The sequence below is a fragment of the Seriola lalandi genome, unplaced genomic scaffold (assembly GCF_002814215.2).
Source record: "Seriola lalandi dorsalis isolate HSWRI2012SDOR001 ecotype SW California unplaced genomic scaffold, Sedor1 jcf7180002054955, whole genome shotgun sequence".
Lineage (NCBI taxonomy): Eukaryota > Metazoa > Chordata > Actinopteri > Carangiformes > Carangidae > Seriola > Seriola lalandi.
The window spans coordinates 1,502,483-1,521,854 of record NW_019525506.1 but is presented as its reverse complement, the minus strand read 5'-3'; the positions used below and the strand labels follow the sequence as shown (position 1 = coordinate 1,521,854).

Genomic DNA, 19,372 nt, shown 5'->3' with positions numbered 1-19,372 from the left:
AATGTCAAGATTTTAGAAGCATTTTAAAACTATTGTAGAACTCTCAAGGGTTATTTTGTCTTTGGTGCATCTTACAGCAATATATATGAATTAGAGATCAAAAAGAGTCTACTTTAAAGCTAACTGCTTGCATTTTCATACAGGAAACAAAATTACATTTCACAATATTGAGACTTTGTAATACTTTTACATACTATTAAAAAAAGAAAGACATATGAATGCCAGTTCAGTCAGATCAGGGGCTTTATGTGTTTTGTCACGCCGCTGGTCTAAAGTTAAAGAGGATAAATATATAGCCCTGCTTAGCAATAAAAAGCTGACTTATTCATGATTCTCTACACACTATTAAATAGGTACACATGCCCAATAAACACCTATGCCAACAAGCAATGTGTGTGAGTGAGTGTTAATAGTTGTGTGCTTATATGCTGTTATGCACTGCATTTATCTCATCATTTTAAAAACACCACCCGCCAGTTTAATCACTCCTCCCAACACTTCCAATGCTTCCAATGCTGGCTACAGTTCAAGTCTAATATATTCTAAAGGGAGGAGGGATAAAGTGAGGCCCTCACTGGAAGCAAGAAGGGCGATGCAAACAGAAAGTGGGATGCGTGCAAATGAGATGCAGCAGTCAGGTATTTATGATGCTGGGTAATCACCGAGGGAATTAAGCATTTAACCATGCGCATGTTATGTGTGTATCATTAGCATCGTTTAGATAGATTTATCTTCTATCAACACAGACGACCCTGTAGCATGAGCTGTATGTCAAAACAGGAATGAGGCTGTGCTGTGTACAATGAGGATGTACTTTATACCACCTAAATCTTTAATTCAGTGTTTGTATGAAATACAGTATGAATTAGGGGGTAAAGGTTTACAAACAAATGCAAATTTCTTAATGGTACTGACCATAGACTGTAAATAAAGATGGATGTAGCCTCTGTGATGTCACCCATAGTTTTCTCAAGAGCGGTTGTGAAGCTCAGAGTGGGCTTTTTTTGTACCAGGCTGTAAACATGTTTATTTCTGCTATAAAGTTGAACATTTTAACATGGCAGTCAATGAGGATTGACTCACTTTTGGCGCCAGCCTGAAGTGGCCATTCGAAGAACTGCAGTTTGTGGCACTTCTGTGTTTGCTTCATCTGTCAGGCCCGGAGGTTGAAGCTCGGTACTGACATAACATCAGAAAACTTGTAGAGTGATTTTTAGTTTGATTCATTTTAGTGATTTTTAATTTCTAGTGCTTCTAGACTGGATTCCATAACAAAGAACTGTCATTACAACACACAGAGGGGGTGTGACTTTGTTCTCTGCTCAGGACACCGTAAAAATATCGTTACACAGAAAATACCTGTTGTTAAAAATCTCATTTACAAAACCTTTAAGCACATAAATACACTAAGAGCTGAACAAATATATGTGTTGGGTGCTTCTGTTGGAGGAGATGTTTTGGTTCTCACCCTTACTGGTATCATCACATCACATATATAGTTATGTTATCCCTATCTGCAAAGCAATGTGACGTCATTTACCAGCTGCCCATGTAATTCAGTGACAACAAGCTTTGTCACATGACTTGTTTTATGATTGGTTTGGACATTTAGCATAATGCTGGGCAGGAATGCTCTCAAGTGAAATTGCTCTTTGCATGCAGTACAAATCTTGCAGTGATCAAACCACAAGACTCATTTGGTTTTCAGGATTAGTGTCAAGTTATTCCACTGGTGTGCAATGACTTTTATCACCCACCCCCGACACACATACTACAAGATACCTTATCTCTCTTCTCTCTTACATTCAGGGCCTGTCCTATCATGTTTTCGTGCTTCCTGTCTTTCTAGTGTTGAAAATCTCTCTTCTGCATTTTGCTGCGTGCTGTACATCTTCACCTTTCTCCTCTCTGGCTTAGGAAGTATTAGGATTATTCCTTTGAACTGACAGTAAACATAAACAACTAAAAATCACTATGGTAGTCTTCACACTCTTCAGTGACAATGCAGAATCCTGTATTTTCTTGTCTCTATATTGTTAACCTTTCCTGGCTCTTCATCTGGACCATAGTCGGTACGTACGTACATTCTGCTCCAGGGCAGAAGTTGACAAAACATGGCTTGGATCATGAGGAGCTACAGCATTTGTTTACTGACAGATAACCTGACCTGCACGTACACTGCACTGCTACGTTTACAGCTATAGTGCAAACATCAAACTGTTAATGCTCCAGTAACCAGCCTCACCATCACATATCAATGTCTCTCTCTCTCTCTCTCTCTAACACCCACTCGCTACGCACACATCCTTATGCACCGAGCTGGGAGCTATGCTACTTGTGTAACAATATGCCTTCCCAAATTTCTCAAACTTACTGCAGATCTTGCTCAGAAAAGCACAGAGTAATTTGCTTGTTTACTTGCTACTACCTGGAAAGAAAAGACTGTTTAAGTAATTTTCTAAAGGTTCCCTTGTAAGCAAGTATAGTTTTCACACGCATCTGTGTATGTGTATAATAATGTGTGCAATATCATAACTGATCTCAGATCAGTGGAAGCTGAGTCAAGGGTAGCTTGGCAAGCACACTTGTCTGTAGCTAGCTATAGCTAGTCACTGTCAAACATCCCAGGATTATTCACATGAGCATGCACAAACATCCCAAACATGCTGCTCCCCCCTCTGCTTGACAAGCCCCGCCTTTGTCAACGTGACATGGCCATGCCCACAAAATGGTAGATACAACGGCTGGTAGTCATCTGAGGTTCCAGAGACAATAACCTACTGCAGCCACAAGACAGCAGTGATTACCACATCCTTTATGGGACAGAGCACTGTTCTGAGTTGTAAGGGGAGATATCGCTTCCACCTGGGTATCATTCTATTCTAAGTCTATTTTTAGCTTTAATGTAAAGTACTGCTGCCTTGCTTATCATGGTGGAACTGCCTTACACTACCACACATTTTATATGAAAAAACAGCCAATGCTGACATGTAAGAATTCAAATTTGATCCCCTTATCTCCTGCATTTAATATGATTGGTTAACTGCAGATAATTAGATTCAAAACTTGTTGAACCTGTGATGACTGAAAATATATGCATGTGACAGCCTCAGAGACGGATGCCATTTTGTACTTACGGTTGATTTCACAATTCAACCAAACTGTGTGTTCTCAAAAATGACAAGGTCAAATGTTGGCAAACGTTGGCCTGAATATGAATGCTTTTCACTGAGTAATGAATAACTGCTTTGATGGTTGCACCTGGTCCCCTGTATTCAAAGCCTGCCACGGGAGTCACCCGACTCCAACATTTGTTTTACTAACCAGTGATTTTACATGTGTCAGTGGTCCTTTTTTTGAAAGTGAAAATGAAATGACTTACCTTGCGAATGCCTTCTTTTGACTCTTCAACATTATTATCCCCTCCTCCAGTGCGGTTAATCATCCGCCACATCTGGGAGTACATGGGATCTCTCTCAAAGGGGTTCATAGCTTTGGAGCGCACCTGATCATATACTGCAGAGTCCAACACTGTACCATAAGGCAACTCTGTCTGCTTGGATAAGTCCTGTAGAGACCTAGAGAGAGACAAGTGGTGAGAAGAGTTAGTATACACATGGTTTCTAGCCATCAATTCATTATACCTGTGCAACAAGTACCCACAATAACAATAACACCAGCTTGCACTAAATTCTCATCTACTGCAGTGATGACACTCTCTAACATGGCTTTGGGGTCAACAGCCTCCCCAACAATGTAAACGAATGAGGAGTTGTTCCTTCTGTACAATGGCAGTCCACAGTAATGAACTAGTGATACACTGTGATTGTAAAATATAACCAGACCCCGCGCTTGCACATTACCTCGCTTTCTTTTTCGAGTGGTAAAAAGAGGTAGTATTCACATCGATGGAAGAGGGAATTTAGCTTCTATGACAGCGGCAGTTATGGGGTAATGATGTGATTATTCAGGGAGGTTAGAGTTCAGGTAAACTTAAGGACACTTCAGCAACACAGGGTATTCAGCCTTCTGCTCACTCACATCCCCTGGCAGCTCAACTGTATTCCTCACCGAACATTATTCAGTGTACATTTAGGACAAAATTAGCATAACAGAGATCTACTGTATGTAATGATGTCCACAAAAACAGACAAAACACAAAAAAACTAGTTTGACACAGGGTGAAAAATTAAAACACTGAAAGCATTTGCACATCCAATGACCTGATTAAATCCCTAGAACTCTGGTGCTTCTGGCTCGGCACTCTCATGTTTGCAGGAGAGGATGTGGTGTTGGTGAAGCCTTTGTTATTGATAGATGGATCTAAACTCTCCATGGGCCAACAGAGCTGGCATCAACATGTAATTGACATGGAATAAAAATAGAAAGAAATGGGAATGGCTATGACAAACTAATGAGAGAGGAATGATGGTGGAAAGCAGTTTAGACAGCAGCACTTACTCAGTTCACAGTGTTTGGCTAACTGCAGACAGCTGATATCTACTATCATACTAAGAAAAAGGGGGACACTATCAAAGAAGTGGAAATGACAAAAAGCACAAGTCAGTCTGTCTGACTGTTTTTTTTTCTCATTTCTTTCTCTCTCTTCCTTTCTTCTTGCTCTACCCCTCACCCATAAATTGCCACCTCTGGGGAAATACACAAGCTATTGTTAATTATAACACAACAGTGCTAGGGTTGCCTCTCAAAGAGTTTGGCCGCTGAGAAATGTAATGGAGAACCATTACAGGAACTAATTACTGTTTGTTTGTTAAATGGCTGCTACATACCACCCATGGATTTGAGAGACACACATTTGTGAAACAAAACATGCACACATAAACACTCAACGTGTCCTGCTTAATGAAGAACAACAAGTGTACAGTATCTTACTTCATTAATTCAGCTGTATTACACCCACAAACAGATTCAACAATGGGCATAAATGTAAGTGGGTACTGTTTGAACTGTTACAAGGCTGCTCGCTCAGACAAAAACACATGCACGCACACACATACAAAATAACACATTGACACTTTTTATGGAAGGTCATTGCTCTTTTGGTTCCTCTCTCTCATGCCCTCTCTGCCCTGCTCTGTGGAAAAAAAAAAAAGATTTTAATGAACTTTGCTGTGAACATGAATCTTTTATTGCCGTCAATTAATCTTTGGCCTTAATAATCTCCCCTCCCCACCACTCCCCTGTGAATATGCTCGCCTGTCAGCACACTCTTTGACCAGGATTCCCCCTTTGTGAATTGGTTTCACTGGGTAGTAATTCTAAGCTCGTTATTCAATGGTGTGTGCATGTGTAGGATAGGGATAGAGAGAGAGAGAGAGAGAGAGAGAGAGAGAGGGAGGGAGGGAGAAATATTTCAACTTTAGATTTTACTGAGACAAAACATCCAGACTTTACAAGGCTTTACAGTAGTTTCAGTGATTATAGAAACATATTTATGTCAAAAAATTTTGGTTAACAATTAAACAAGATAATGAGATAACTGAAGAAGAAGAGAGGTAAGAGAAGTGAAAGTCAAATGCCCAGACAGCATCTCATTTAAAGAAGGAAAACTTGGATGGAGTTGAAGATGGAGTGGGGAAAAACATAAAAGTCTATAATACGTAATTTTAATCAAACAATATTAAATGCCCGGTTTGAATAAAAACACTGACATTTGTTGTCTCACGATATATTATCGTGTGTGCATTGTCTCATGGAGATATGCATTTATGAGTTATGTGTTTAATTGTGTTTTTGTGACTTTTTTGTGTAAATTTATTGTCCGTGCGCATGTGTGTGTGTGTGTGTGTGCGCACACACTTGTCTTTCTCTCCTGTGTATATGCTAACTCATTTTGCAACCAATTATATTTCCCCTAAGCAGCTCAATGAGCAAGTAAATGGAGTGAACAGCAGCCAAATGTATCTTGTGACAAATAGTCAGTGTATGTGTGTGTGACTGCGAGAGGGAGACATTGAGAGAGAAAGGCTAGAGAGAGATCATTGTAATTGCATTTTATTCAGAGTATATGTGTGAGTAATATATTTGCTTTGGATTATTTGGTCTTCCTCCTTGAAAGATAATAACATGGTAATAACATGTTTGTAGGGAAGCAAATTTAGCAAAACTAAAAACTGTCTAACCTTTAATGGGAACACAATCAAAAGTTGGTGGTTGTCATTTCAGCTGTTTATTCATTTATTTATTATTTTGCTGCAACATCTTGGGTTTCTTTGCCACCTCAGGTGTTAAAATAGTTTCTTTTTTGCAGAGTCAAACAGCAAACTGGGTATTTCTTTCCCAGAAGCCAAAGGACAAAGCTGATCTTGGCTCTTTGATTCTGTATGGAAATTAATTTGGGTAAATGCTGTAGAGCCTAAATCGGTTCGTTAAAGTACGAACAAAATGACTGTTGCAGCAATGCAGACAGCTGTGCGACCTGAAACTACAAGCAATGTATGTGGGCTGAAGCCAACTGATGTAGCAGCTAAACATGTTTTTATAGTAAGCTTACCAAGTTTTCAAACTGCTAATTACAATTATTTTTTATCATTATTATTATCATTTGATTGTTTGTGACCTGTGAAGTAATTCAACAGTATATTAGGTTTTATTTGTATGTATTAATCTAACTCAAGTACTGGTGCCGTAAGCAAGGCTTTACATTTACTCATCTGGAAGATGCTTTAGTCCAAAGCAATGTGCAAATGAGTTACAATCCAAGCCACAGTACAGTCAAATCAGATTTCACTTCATTATTATTCCATATGTAATTGTTGGTTGCCATAAAGCAATATCATTTTATGTTGTTACTTTTTCTGTGATTGAATGTGATTCTGTGATTTAATCCTTTTCTTTTAATGGCTACTATAAACTGTACAAGGGACAGGGCTATTACAACCTTTCTCAACAGAGGGTGATAAAGTGATAGTGTGACAGTCACTCTTGACTTCATGAGCCTTTAAAAAAGACTCATGAGGCTTTTAAATAAGCAAATGAGCTGCTGCCACTTTGCCGTCTAAAGCTGACCACTGGGAAGCAAAAAAATGCATGCATACATGCAGAGCAGTCGCCTGCAAACATGAGCCTCAACACACACACACTCACGCGCACACACAAGCATGAAAAAAATAAAAAAAACACACCTGATTGACCTTATTGGCAATCTTTAGCAACCATTAAATATGAAATCTGCCGTGTGAGATTGGGACAGGAAAGTAAGCTTTTTATGCTAAACCACTCCGCCTGACTTTCAATCTTCCCATCCTGTCCAATTTGTCCCTTCCCTCTCTTCCCTCTCTCAACAGGTGCTGCCTCTTTTCTCCCTTTTTTACCCCTCCAAAATCCATTTCTCATTCTGACTCATCGCTAAAACCCTTCCCCTCTCTCCGCATTTCCTTGCTCCTCCACTCTCTTTTCTATACCTTTCCTGCCGTCCTTTGTCTCCTAACCTCTGTCACTCCCCTCCCCTTTCCTTCTTAATCATTTTCATCTTTTCTTCCAAGTGCTTCTTCTCTACACCTCCACTTTATAATGTTTATACCGTTTTGTCTCCGGCTTTGTATGTCGCTCTCGCTCTTTGCTGCTCTCTTCACTTCCTCACTGTTTTCCTGAAGGATTCACGCTGAAATTGAGGGAAAACATCCAAGCGTGAAATAGTCCAGAGAGGCTTCTGAACGCTCACTTGTTATTTCATTTCCAGGATGAAACAAGGGCATTAATACTTAAAAACCATGTCTGTCCTGACGGCTCACTGAGACTTCCCTGGCCTTCTCTTCCTTTTCTGCCCGTGCATTTGCTTGCTCGCTCTTTTCCATACCAAACTAATTCACCCTCTCAATCAGTCACATGCAAATGCATTCACTCTCATCCTATCTGGCTAATATGTTAAACATGCATTAACAGATAAAAGTGCACATTAATCGCATCATCACAGTCTCCTTTTTTTCACTCAGCTACTCGCTTCATCTTTCCATTCAAGGTTTTGTTATGCTTTTCCATTGCTCTCAGTTTATTTTGGATGTGTTCCCTCTCACCACTCATCCCATCACCCATCTTTGGAGGCCCAAGGCCATGTTGCTGCTGCTGTTTAGGTGGTAATTATGCCATTAATGACCCCAAAAGAGTCAACACATTAAAAATAATGCATTAAAATTTATGGAAATCCTTAATTAGCTCAATGGATGCTGAATGAGGCGGCAAACTGAGAGGCAAAACAAGACAGGCGGAAAAACAAAACAAAAAAAACAAGACGGTTAAGACAAAAGAAAATAAGAAAAGTGATTCTTTCTTAATTTTCCAAGGGAATGGACAGAGGGACTTCAATAAAGGAAAAATAAACTGTGAAGAAAAGAGAAAGGAGTCAAAGGTACACCAAAGAAAAAAACGAAAGGGGTCTGCCAAAGACATTAAACAGAGAGAGGAAGACCACTACAGAGAGACAAACTGACAGAAACAAATTAAGAGACAGATAGTGATTAGATTCAGAGAAATAAATGTTGTTTATTCCAAAGCTAAGCACAATTGACTGTGGCACTGCCGGGCATAGTGGATGCTTTGGCATGCTGATTAGTCCAATGAGAGATGAGCGTTTCCTAGTGCCACCAGGAGAGAAGCTGGCAAACATATTATCACAAGGATAGATAAACAGAGGGCACAGAGCTTAGGGAAATAATGTGTGTGTGTGTGTGTGTGTGTGTGTGTGTGTGTGTGTGTGTGTGTGTGTGTGTGTGTGTGTGTGTGATAGCACAGCAATGAGAGTAGAAGGCTGCCAGTTGCCTTGATACGTTCTCTGCAACCAACCTGTGAGAAACATGCAAAAACACTCTCTTCTCACTTTTGCTTTTGCCTCATTCTCTCTCTATGTCTTTATCTTTAGTATCTACACACACATACACACACAGGCATGCGCACACACACACATACGAAGATAGATACAAACTTGAGGCATGCAGGAAATTACCATCCTATGATGGGGTGAAGGAGGAGGAGGTGTGAAAGGATTGATAAAGTGGAAGGATAGGGTAGTAATTGTGTGTTTGTGGGTGTGTGTTGCCTGCCTAGTAGAATGGATTTCCACACTGAGCAATAGACAAGTAATGACAATTTGTCATGTACACACAATTGTTCTCAACTCTGTGTTGAGTATGATCTGTGTTTGTGTGTGTGTGTGTGTGTGTGTGTACAATCTGGATACTTCTGTGGCCTGCGGTTACCTTTCTTCACATCATGGAGCTTGTGTATCTGTGTTGATGTAATGTTCAGCTTTAAAGTAAAACAAAATACGATCAATATTGGTGATGTGTAGGGTGGGTTAGATACTTACTGTATAGAGTTCTCTATACGTGTGATGGTGAGGAAGGCTGCTAGATTGGCGGTATATGAGGAGATGACGATTAGAGCAAACATCCACCAAACACCCATCATCATCCTCGTAGCTAGAGTGGTATAGGGCACCTCTCCACCTGTAAAGAAAGAAAGAAAGAAAGATGTTAAACAAATGCACAGTAACAGAAAAAAGACATCAGCTCATACAATCAACTCTTTGCTGCAGGAGAAAAAGCTGTTGGAACAGCAGAGCACATCCTGAAAGATTATGTTTGGATTAACAGATCTGATCTGATGCTTTGGCACAGATCTGATCATCACATGGCAACATAAAGGGGGAGAAACTGCAGAGAATTGAGAATTGGATATATGCTCTTCAAAAGAACACACCTTTGAAATATGATAATATTTATATATTGAAGTAAAGGTGGCCTGCGCAGACTGTCTTCAACCCTCGGATACGTCTTAATGCACAGTCACTCTCAAAACACCAGCTGGCATAACTGTTTTGTAACCTGCTATTGCAAATTAAACTGATAAACATCTTTAATCAACAGAATGCACAAATGTTGTCAGGCCTTCCCATTAGGATTTAATGCTGCCTGTAGCACACTACAATGAAAAGTGGCTTGTCCGTTTGCAAATATAGAACCTCTTTATCCCTGTCTTGTGTTATAAACAGCTTTTGTTGCCTCGTCCCCTGAAATCTTGTTGTGCTACAGTAAAAAAATCTAACTGCCTGCTTCTGTGAACTTCAAAAATGGCTGTCACGCTACCTTTGGCCCTCACAAGAAAAATAACTAACATTTATCTTTAGCCTTCCCATACTTCCCCTGTAGAGTGTGTGCTAGACCCTCTATTCAAACGCACACTTACTGATAGTATTGCATTTAGACACATTTGGGTACGCTTACATAATACACACAGAAACACATGCAGTAATGAGTGATTTGCAGCCTATGAACTCTTACTCGCTGCCGTTATTGTTGCCTGACAGAAATTAGCCCCATTCATCGTTGTAGTAGGGGATCACAGCTACGTCAGCTCAGACCAACAGGCACTCTCCCCGCCCCCACCTCCTCCAGCCAAGACTCAATAATATATGTGACACCCACATAATCCCATGTTCCCTTTCTCTCGCTCCCCTTCTCTTTCTCCACTGCATTCTTGCTTTTGCCATCTTCCTCTCAGGCCTTTTTCTGCACTGCTGATAGCATTTGATTTAATTCAAACTGGTTATCTCTTTCCCTCTCTCTCTTTGGTTTTACTGTATCTTTCTCAGGCAATACATACATTTGCTGTTCACATCAGGTTTTATCACAAGCCCGGAGAAAGAATAATGTGCAGCTCCTACTGTATATTTAGTTTAAATAATCCCTGTGTCACGTTTGCCTGTGTCTTATTCCCCCGCTGGTCTTTGCTTTGATACTGTAGGCTTTCATGTAGAACAATACGACATCTTGACTTCTGTTATATGTTGTTGATATTAGCTGGTCTTCTGTAGTTAAGTGAGTATTTTCTCTGCATGTACAGTGGTAATGAAATCAGTTTTTTAATTTCACCTGCCATATATTTTCATCAGGTATTCTAAGTGGGATTGACGTGTTTTAAAAGAATGGAGAAAACATTCAAAGACAGATTTAAAAGAAAACACACAACATACACACAATAAAGACTGGTGCTGTCTTTTGTGTGTATTTCTTTCTACCTGCTTTCTCATCTGACTTAAGCTTTTTCCCCAGATTTCAAAAACTTGCACTTCGGTCTTTTAGATGGCTCTGTAAATAAATATAGAAAATAATGCAGAGTACCTTTATTTTGTTTAAGTTTTGTTTAAATTTAAGTTAATGCTGTTAACTATTCATGAGATACAATTAAGGATTTGCATTGGGAAAATGAACTGAATCTTTTCCAAGGATAAATGCAACCAGCAGGCAGAGATGCTTCTTTCCTCATGATGTGGGCTGCCAACAAAATGTCCAAATATATGCCAAACCGTGACTGCAGTATCTTGGACTTCAATAGCTTCTAAAACATGACCTTTGTGAATCATTCCACCCGCAGAAGGTATTTTGGGCTTTTGGGTTTCATACCGGCAATATCCATGGAGGACCGATTAAGCTACCAGAAAAAAACCTATTGTTGAGTTTCAGAACAATTTTCATGTTGATTTCTGGCTGCACAAGTGACTTTTATAAAATTTTTAATACAGCTGGGAAAATGCTCAGTTCCAACATTTGAATGTACCAAAATTTGAAGGTGGGTATGCTTTTGGTTAGTTTTTATAGTTCTCTCTCTGTCCCAGGACAATGTCTGAATCAAATCAAGATCAACTGCAACTGACTTTTTGAAAAGGTCATTTTGTTTTCTGCTCTTAATACGTGTGTGTGTGTGTGTGTGTGTGTGTGTGTGTGTGTGTGTGTGTGTGTGTGTGTGTGTGTGTATATGTGTCTGTATGTGAGAGAGAGATTGGATTTTGATTTAATATTTTTTATATATTTATTTCTATATTTAAAGCTTCTACTATGGACTTAGATTCCAGATCTTAAACTGTTGTTTGTCGGCGTTTGTTTCACTCTATGCAGCTGCTCATGTTACTGAACATAAAGCACACCTGGTTTTATGGTGCAATACATTCTATTTCTACTGTCGGCTGTTCAAATGTTCCTTCAGTGAAATTACAGTGTACTTACTTTTAAAATACTTAAGTATTCAAACATACATTTTACTTCACGCCAACACATTGTTGTATTGTTACAGGGTATTGACAGAACCTGAGGACTTGAGTGAATTTTCTTCAACATGGCCAACATCACAAAAAAGCACTGCTACTTTGGAGTTTACAGTGCTGTTTAGAGACAGAACATGATCATTACTTTTACTTATGTTGTATGACACTGTGTAACATTGTGTTGACACTAAGAGGGCATGATTCATCAGCGTCTCACTTGCTCTAACGTCTGTTTTAAGATTATCCAACAACAGGAATAGGCAGAGAATGAAAAAGACTCTTTACTGTTTATTTATTAATCTTTTTTTTGAGAAATAACGGACGTGAAATATGAATGCACACGTTACTGAACTTTTAAAGCCATTACCATCATATAAGCTGGGTACTTGCAAACAATGTATTGCCCTATCAATTCATCTCTACTACAGTATAAGGTCTCATTGGAAGCATCGTTCATACTGTGCACTGTGAAAAAACCATCTTTCCTACAGGAGAATACAACCAGATGGATGTCACAACTGAGAAAGAAAACAGGCAGTCAGCGAACCCTTCAAGTCAGTGAGCGGTTGAGTCATATGTCATGTGCATGCATATGTGCAAACATGGATAAACACATTTTGCATGTTTTCAAAAACTGTCCTTTTCCAGTACTGTCAGCAGCACCATGAGGATGAATGACAGCAAAGAAAAAAAATGTTGAACAATATGCATGCTGTGTATTAGAGGTCTATGAGAAAGCAGCCCTCTAAAGTCTGAACTCACCATGAGGTTTCAACTGACCCTGAGTAACACTGCCTTCCTTGAATAGGCACCGAAATCTGATTGGCTGTTAAGGAGTGATGACCACATATTAATTTGACTGCTCTTCTGTGGGAGTTCCTTCAGTGAAGCAAACCAGGACAACTAAGGAAAGCTATACTCTGACTCTTCTCTGTTGGTTTCAGAACAAAGGTGCTTTTCTCCGAGACATTCTTAAAGGCACCTTTAAAGTTTACCTACGGCTGTAATCCTAAAAACTATTGTCAAAGCTAACAGAGTGTATGCCTCTCTGTTTGCATGTGTGTATGTTTATGGATTCCAGAGGAGGAATAGCTAGCATGAAGCACCTTTTGTGGTTGCCAGGTTGGCCGATTCAAAGGTAGCTTATTGTGTCCCCTCAATATATCTCTGCATTCTTACCACCACATCTCCTCTGCAGCGCCTCTCATTCTCTGCTGTGTTATCCTGTAGCTACGGGCAAACAGCATTCCTCTATTTCTTCCTACTCATTCAAAAATCTACAACTGAAGTTAAAAAGGACCATACTATGGATTTGGCATATTTGAGCCCGATTATTTAACGGACTACTTTGAAGCTAAAATTTTGGAATTTGCTACATATAATAATTTTAATGGCTTTTCCCTAACTTGTAGGTCACCATTGGTCTTCATTCATTCCAGACCCTAATTGCAGGTTTACTTCCTGTCGGCCTTTTTTGATAGACTGAGCCACTGGATTGCTGGATGTCTACATAACTGACTGGTTAATTAGACAGCTGGCAGCCTGACTGGCTGGCTGCCTGCTCCCTTGGCTCTGTGGTTGACTGACCAATTGTATGAGCTGGCCGAAAGGCTCGCTTTCCCATTTTTTGATTCGTGACTCGTGATTTCTGCAGCTTTTCTCATTCTCTTCCAATTTCATGATCTAATTTTGTGATTGTCTGAACAGATTGATACCTGACTAGATATAGTGATTTTAGTTTTTTTGTTTTTTTTGTCGAGGGGGTTCTAGTATTTCCAAACCTATTTATTTCTTTTGATTGTGATGAGCACTGGTCTCTTTAAATAGTAGTCAGTAGATGATGTTTTTATTTTTGTAGCCATCCTGGAAGGGGCATCGCTGAGCATTTTATTGTCCTTTTCTACTAATGGTGTCTTTAAAAATCAATAGTTACATAAAATCTGAGAGCTGCTCATCACCACTACCTCACCACACAAACTGCTTAGCAGACTCGCTAGTAATTAGTCCTTCCTTCCCTTCCGAGATTTCCCTGTTTTTATTAAAAGATTCACTCTGACACTTCCTCTGATTTTTCATTCTCATTTCCGATCTTCCTGCCTTTTGGCTCTTGTAGCTAAACAAAGACACAAACACTGATGCGTGTGTCACTGTTTCATTGTCATTGCATGCACTGAGTCAGAGGGAAAGAGGGATACAATCAGGTATACGCTGAACAAATGACTACTGGACTCAACAAAAGAAAGAAGTTTGATTAGTGTAGCTTTAGCTTTAATGGAATCCTGTAGTGTACATAAAGGTTTCACCAGAATTAACTTGTTTCAACAAAATTACAGCTAGCAAGAACATTAAGTATATAAGAGGACCAGACATGACTCTCATCTCTCCGTCTTGAGACAAACTGAGAGGAAGACGACTGGGCCAAAAGGCTCTTGAGCCTGCCTGTTTACATGCAGCAGATCTGACGGGTTGACTAAGAGGCCAAGAAATTTTGTTTAGAGAGTGGTAAAAGGAGCATTTTTAGTGGTGCCTAAGACATTTTTTTATCTATTAATCGTTCTCTTTTTTGATGTATTTGTAGCCACTTTATCTAAATGAATCGAACATAGGGAGTTTCTGGTCTTTGAGTACTTGGTCAGGCGTATTTTTCAGGTTTAGGTTAGCAGTGTCCTGTGTGCCTGTTGGTAGATGATCTGTTGAGAAAGCTTGGGGCAAGTACAGGACTTGGCATCAAATGATTTTTCTTTTTAAATTGTACAATGAGGAACTAAAATCCCAGTACATTTTACTTATATCAACTAGTTTTATATTATCAATTCAGATCAACAGTCTATCAATCAGAGTAACAGTCTATGTCTTGATCATAATATTTTGTTTCCTTTCATTCCTTGGTTAAGGAAGCACAGAACGTTACAGTGGCAACAAACTATTTTCATGTACAAAACCTTTTTTATTCATAAAAATGCCAGAATATGACAATTGTATAGAAATAATGTTTAATATAATATAATATTAGCTTCAGCTTCCATTTGCAATAGTACAAAATAGATGATTATTTTGCGGCTGGTACTATTCTAGTGGACAATTTGTCCACTATAATTACAACGGCGAAAAAGCTGCAATTGAAGGTGCGACCTGAAGTCATCAGAAGATAACAAACTTGCTCTTTACCATCTCAGACTCCTCATACAACCAGTGCTGTGCTATATACAGGTGTTTTTGTAAAAAAGCTGCATGACATCAATATGTACCGCAGAGAGGTTTTAGAGAGGAGATGTTTATACACTCAGGAAAACATCCACACTTCAGTGTAAAGGAGACAAAAGGGGTCAACTGGAAGAAGTGACTGGACAAATTGGTGATAAGAACTAGCTCTGTTATTGTGCATGACCTTCAGACAACGGCCTCCATACTCTTCACCTAATGCTGTCAATGTAAACAATCACTGTCAATCACTAGTTTATTGTGCTGAAGTGTTGTGAGAGGTGCTCGAGGAAACCACTTGTGAGGACTTGTGGCTCTGTAATTTCATCCCACAACAGTGTCAGCAGCAACATGTGTGAATACTCAGCCTCTCTTTCTACTTTCCACAGCTTCAAACAGTGAGGAAGGTACACAGTGTCTGTCCACCGCTCTGGAAATCCACTTCTATCAAAGGCACCATCACTTTTTAAAATCTACATTCCCACTGCCAACCGCTCTGAGGCTTCCCTTCAGAGTTACAGCATCACACTCCAGTTATTCTTGGATGAAAGAAGACTAGAGCAGATCATTAGAGTTTTTTAAACGAGGAAAGGAGAGCTGGAATATGTTCAGCTGATGTCAGCTCCCAGTCGGAATCACTGCAATCTTGCCACAAAATGATGTAACAACTTTTTAGCTACAATTTGGACAATTTCATTCTTTCACAGCCCTGAAAGTGTCTAACTGAAGGACATTTTGGTGGGTCGGACAGTGGTAGGTCCAAAACTAATCAGCATGTGAAAAACCACCCTTGCTTGCCACTTGTTAGTTGGTCCCTATATGTATCAGGCAACTTAACCGTGTGTTTACATGTTAGGCACAAAACAAAAGTTGAAATTCGACATGAACTGAAATTTAAAAAAAAACAATAAAAAAATAATTCATTATTTCTCTAAATTTAGGCTCTGGTTCAAAGGCTGAATCACAAAAGCATTCATAGAGATTATTGTCCTCGCTGCAGTCAGTAACATTAGCTGTTATATGTTTTCACGGGCTTCTCCAGGTATGAGAATAATATTATATTCCAGGAAGTTTGGCATTAATGAAAAAATACATTGAGGTACTGAATTTCTGCATGTCATGTTTTTTTCCATGCCTAATATTGCACATTTTTATTTTGTACGACACTGATCCAAACAAAAGCTGGACGGGGGTTTCATACAGGTTACTAAACAAGTGGTGGATGACAGTGCTGCTAAGAATCACTCATAATTCTTTAGTTGAGTGCAGTCTGCTGGACTGGATTTCCTGCTACAGTCGCATTGAACTTGCATATGTTGGACGGCAAGATTTATTACATTATTCAGCATATTCCTCTCTAGATGCTGCACCTTTCTGTCAAACCTTTCCACATTTGTGCTCTGCACACTGTGCACATCATGTACATACCAAAGGGACAGACATACATCATTTCAAGGTCAGGAAAATATCAACATGTTACAGCACTGCTCGCATTTGTCTTTGCACTGTCAGAAAACAGAGCCCTACTTGATGGTAAACTAAAGTTCTTTGAATCTTAAATCGTTGTAAAACAGAAAACATAAGCTCTGTTTTGATACGTTTCAAACTTACATCTGCTATCTAAATAATCACACTCAAAAAACCTTGTCGATCATCCAGCTTATGAAATATAAGGTCTTTATACTTTCTCTAAAACACTGAAGAAAAGCTTTTCATGTCACAAAATTCTGCAAATATGTTTTCTCAAAGCTCTCAAATTCTTCAAACAAAATAATAATGTCTACAGCCTCTCAAAGTCTCTACTCTCTCTGAGAGTAGACACCATCTCATTAAAGAAAACACATTTTCATTATCAAAGCCTCAACATGTTCCATCATTAAATCATTTAACATGATTACTCATTTTGTATGACCATGTGTTGTGCTACTTTATCTACTTTGAGTGAAAGAGGCAGAAAGAAAGTAGAAATGGTAAATAATGAAAACTGTTTTCAGTTATAACCCTCAATATGTTAGTGGGAGACTGTCCTTAGCAGCTTATTAGCACCTATAGTTAGACTCTATTGTGATCTCTAAGTCTGGAAAACAAGATTCCCTTTCAAATGTAAATCAAAACAGTGCAATATCTACAAATATGGGCAATGTAATTAACACTCTGCAACGTCTCCAGGCAACACAGCATGTTTGATTATGATAAAAATGTTTTTGCATGGCACTGATCATATGAGAGTGGCAGTGATGAGCAGATTTCTTAAGTTACAACAAAACTAAAATAGAAATAGAAAATCATTATAACTGCAGCATTACCACACCGTTAGCCATGACTTTAAAATGTAGGGCTCAGGTTACCAAAGGCTCCCAAAGAACCTTGATTGTTGTGAAAAGATGTTGGGTTAGTCTGAATAATCCAACAATGAAAGTCAGACTGTAGGCTGTAAACTGTGTTTTGGTTGCTATTGATTTCTTTTTTGTTTGAGTCAACAAATTCAGTGGCTTCACAAGGCAAACAAAATCACGCACGCACGCACGCACACTGTCTCTCTCTCTCTCTCACTCTCACACACACACACAAAGCCAAATAAACATATGTCTACACACTACTGTTCATTTGTTTTGAGTGAAATAAACAGGGACAGTCAGAAACAGTGATGAAAAATTAGTCAGGTACAAGAGCTGCTGTTTCCTGCAGGTTTGGAGCACAAAATTATTCTATAAGCCAACTCATCTGCATCAAACGCATTCACTGGTGTTTCTCTGCCTGCCTGCCTCCCTCACTTCTTCTCCCCGCCTCTCTAAACCTCTCACTTCTCCTATGCTCTTTCCCCCATCCTTGTTGACATGCCGCAGTTAAAGGTAGCTCCAGATGAGAGCAGCTTTGAAGCCAGTGGAGCAGTGGGCACATCCAGGAGAGTTTTATATATATGTGGCTTTCTTGTAAAGCTTCAAATCTCACCACTGAGCAAGCACCTCCACTCCCTCAGATTATACCCCTCTGTCGTCTGATGGCTTGCAGGAATCGTTACTTAGTTTTTTACCATCTATTTCTCCTCTAGCACCTCAATCGCTCTCGACCGATGGTGTCCCAGTGATTATAAAAAACTTGGGAAAGACATATTACGGTGTTGGGGCCAGGGTGAAGAGGGGAAAAAGTGAGAGAAAAGAAAAATGGAGGAGAAGGATGACAGAGTGCATGCATCCCTCCCCCAGTGCTTCTCCTGCCTTCCGCTCTTCAATCTCTCCATTGTGCATGTGCCACCTCTAATACCCCTGGCTATCAGCCAAAGCGAAGAGGGATTTTCCACGTGGTTAGCAATTTTTTCAACCCATCAAGTGCCACCATTATAAGGATCCAGCAGGCCAGGAATGTTGTGGATTTGAGCTAAGATGCACAAAGTTTATGATTCAGAGATGTGCCTGGAAGTATCTCCCTTCCCAGCACGCTCTCTGATTTCCTATAAGAACCTAGGACCATCGAGTAGAGTGGTTAAGGCAAGTTTGTGTTTGTGGTATGAGTGCTTTTAAAAGCTTTTCAGGAAAATGGTTTGGATGATGATGAAAAGAACTGAAGACATTCATTAAAGCATGTGCATGCACCACATACGTACACTCGCCAAACAAATCGGATCAGTGGGAAATAATCGAGATTAGCTGGTTTTCGTTACAGCTGTGGCTAAGTGTTTTTACTTGCTAACACTTCTCCGCATATGTTATTTTATATATAATATCAATGTTTTTTAAATTCCACCAACTTGAAAAGCTGATAGGAGTTGATTGTGTCGAGGTCAAAGCTATCTAACTTTACTGCATTTACAGGATCATCAACAGCAAGAGGACTTTTAATAGAGTGAGTTCAATATGAATGTCATGTTACAGGAAAGGTCTTGAATACACTCAGCATAACAAACACAAATTGCAACCAGCAACCTGACAAACAAAGCTATATAAACTTTTATTTCTCCTCTATTTGTTATTGGTATTTCAGCTGCAAAAGTAGTCAGAACTTTAATTTGCTGTGTGTGCATATAATGTAAATAAATCAATATTATTTACATATTCATTTCATTTCGTTATTTGATAGAGACAATACGCAATATATACAGTATATTGCACCAGA

General features: G+C 39.3%; 1 protein-coding gene across 2 annotated transcripts in view; it reads right to left on the bottom strand.

The window, feature by feature from the left end:
- Window positions 1-19,372, bottom strand: part of grid2 (glutamate receptor, ionotropic, delta 2) — a 467,345-nt gene that overhangs the window by 59,480 nt on the left and 388,493 nt on the right. For both annotated transcript variants that reach the window (XM_023395024.2, XM_087170650.1), the window contains exons 12-13: window positions 9,326-9,464; window positions 3,383-3,578 (exon numbers count right to left, since the gene is read on the bottom strand). In XM_023395024.2, coding sequence (XP_023250792.1) covers window positions 3,383-3,578; window positions 9,326-9,464 — 335 coding nt within the window. The remainder of the gene's footprint in view (window positions 1-3,382; window positions 3,579-9,325; window positions 9,465-19,372) is intronic.